This window comes from Sinocyclocheilus grahami, unplaced genomic scaffold (assembly GCF_001515645.1).
Source record: "Sinocyclocheilus grahami isolate Dianchi unplaced genomic scaffold, SAMN03320097.WGS_v1.1 scaffold16118.1, whole genome shotgun sequence".
NCBI classification, from domain to species: Eukaryota; Metazoa; Chordata; class Actinopteri; order Cypriniformes; family Cyprinidae; genus Sinocyclocheilus; species Sinocyclocheilus grahami.
Window position 1 is genome coordinate 1 of NW_015515999.1, and position 2,087 is coordinate 2,087.

The window sequence follows — 2,087 nt, forward strand, 5'->3', positions numbered from 1 at the left end:
ATCACAAAGTTACATTTTTCTATGCATTTTCATTTTAATACAAATTTTTGCCTAAACTTTATTCTTGTTTAGGCTTCCTTTGTAACCAATGCATGCAAGTGTTTTAACACATTACTTTGATCTAAATGCAGTAAATGGCTCATGCACATTTGCAGTGCATACCTGTGATGAAGGCAACCAGAATAAGCAGCAGGAGACCCATTGGGAGGCCAGCCTGACTCAAGGAATACGGCAAACCTTGATGAATGAAACCAAGAGATCAGAGATGTGGAGGATGTGAAATAGATCAAAAATGTGACAACTAGCCCCAGTCTCCCCTACAAGAAAAATATCTGATGACTAACTATCTTTTCTTCTGATCAGGCAGGTGATAGAGCACAAAAATAGCTACTGACAAGAATGCATACATTATATATTTATTGCTGACCTTTTCTGGACCCAAAGATATATCATAGGACCAGAAAAATATTTGTTCTTTTTTTCCTGCAGCAGAAGCATGTGAACTGACTGTGGCTATTCTACAGTCATATGATCCTGCACCGCGTGGAATCTAAGCCCCTTCTCACATCTACTGACCTAGTAAAATACGCACAAATGTGACTAATAAGAAACTAATGAACATAATAGCATCCAAACATCATCAAGCATGCTTTCGACTCGAAGAATAGATTTGCTTTTCTATACAGATATGGCACTGACTATTGCAAGCTATCCTGTTTGATTTAAAAAAAGTAAAGGACAATCAACCAAAATATCAAAAAATATACACTGGCAGCCAAGAGTTTGTACAGTCATACATACTATATATAAGTATACAGTCTACATATACTATGAAATAACACAAATAAAAGTACAAGCATTATTTTGACCAAAACAAAAGTGGGAAAGTATTAAACAAATCCACTGTACACTATATTTTAGATAATAAAGTATCACTGTACATTCTCTTAACCAACTTTATGAGAAACACTTACAGTATTAAAGGAGTTCACATGCACACATGATGATGCTTTTCCCTCAACATCCCCTACAACTAATCAATTAAAAATAATAATAATAATAATTTTGTAACAAAATTTAAGCATGCATTTTTCAACAAGTTTAAGAGGAACATATATTTTGTTCAGTGTGTCTGCATGCCTGTATGTATTTACTCAGTTTAAAATGATACTGTTTTTTAGAAGCATCGATAACAAAACATTACCTATGATTCCAGATCCTATAATGGAATTGATGAAATTAAATGAGGCGGAGGATATCGAACTAGTTCCACTTTTCCCCATGTCCTTATGTGAAGACAATAAACAATCCCTGTCACCGTCCATCTGTAAAAGACAGAAACTCACATCACAAGCATGTTCAATATATCTCAATATATCGATTACTCGTGAATGATCAACAAACATGCAAACACACCTGTTGAACTGTACCGCTTTCTTCTCTTCTGTGGTTCTCCAACACCCCTTCTGAGATGTTCTGCTGCACTAGATGGATGTTCCCCATGTCATGGACTCGAGCAGCAGTAAAAGTGCTCCACCTGATTCATTCGGTCCACCCACAGAATAAAAATACGCCTCTTACTGCTGCGATTCAGCATCAGCTGCAGGCTGTTTGAAAAGCTGTTTCTGTATGAAGAGCTTAATCTGTGTTTGACACAAAGCCTGTTAAACCGTATTATAGCTGCTAGATTAACATTTGCTCAACATTCTCACTTTATTGGGAAATAGTGGAAAGTAACTGAACTCGATTCAAATGCACATGGGATAGATAGATGGATAGATAGATAGATAGATAGATAGATAGATAGATAGATAGATAGATAGATAGATAGATGGATAGATACTTTAAATAGATAGACAGACAGACAGACAGACAGACAGATATAGACAGACAGACAGAAAGATATAGACAGACAGACAGACAGACAGATATAGATAGATAGACAGACAGACAGAGAGACAGACAGACAGATATAGACATTTAGACAGACAGACATAGATAGATAGACAGACAAACAGACAGACAGATATAGATAGATAGATAGATAGATAGATAGATAGATAGATAGATAGATAGATAGATAGATA

At 35.6% G+C, this 2,087-nt stretch overlaps 1 protein-coding gene across 1 annotated transcript; it reads right to left on the minus strand.

The window, feature by feature from the left end:
* Nucleotides 1-162: 162 nt before the first annotated feature.
* LOC107579271 (putative sodium-coupled neutral amino acid transporter 11) lies at nt 163-1,553 on the minus strand (the record flags this gene model as incomplete). Its single annotated transcript, XM_016265116.1, has 3 exons — nt 1,417-1,553; nt 1,205-1,325; nt 163-237 (listed from the first exon to the last, which is right to left on the minus strand). Coding segments are annotated over exons 1-3 (283 nt in total), but the record flags the coding sequence as incomplete, so codon positions are not given.
* Nucleotides 1,554-2,087: the final 534 nt, after the last annotated feature.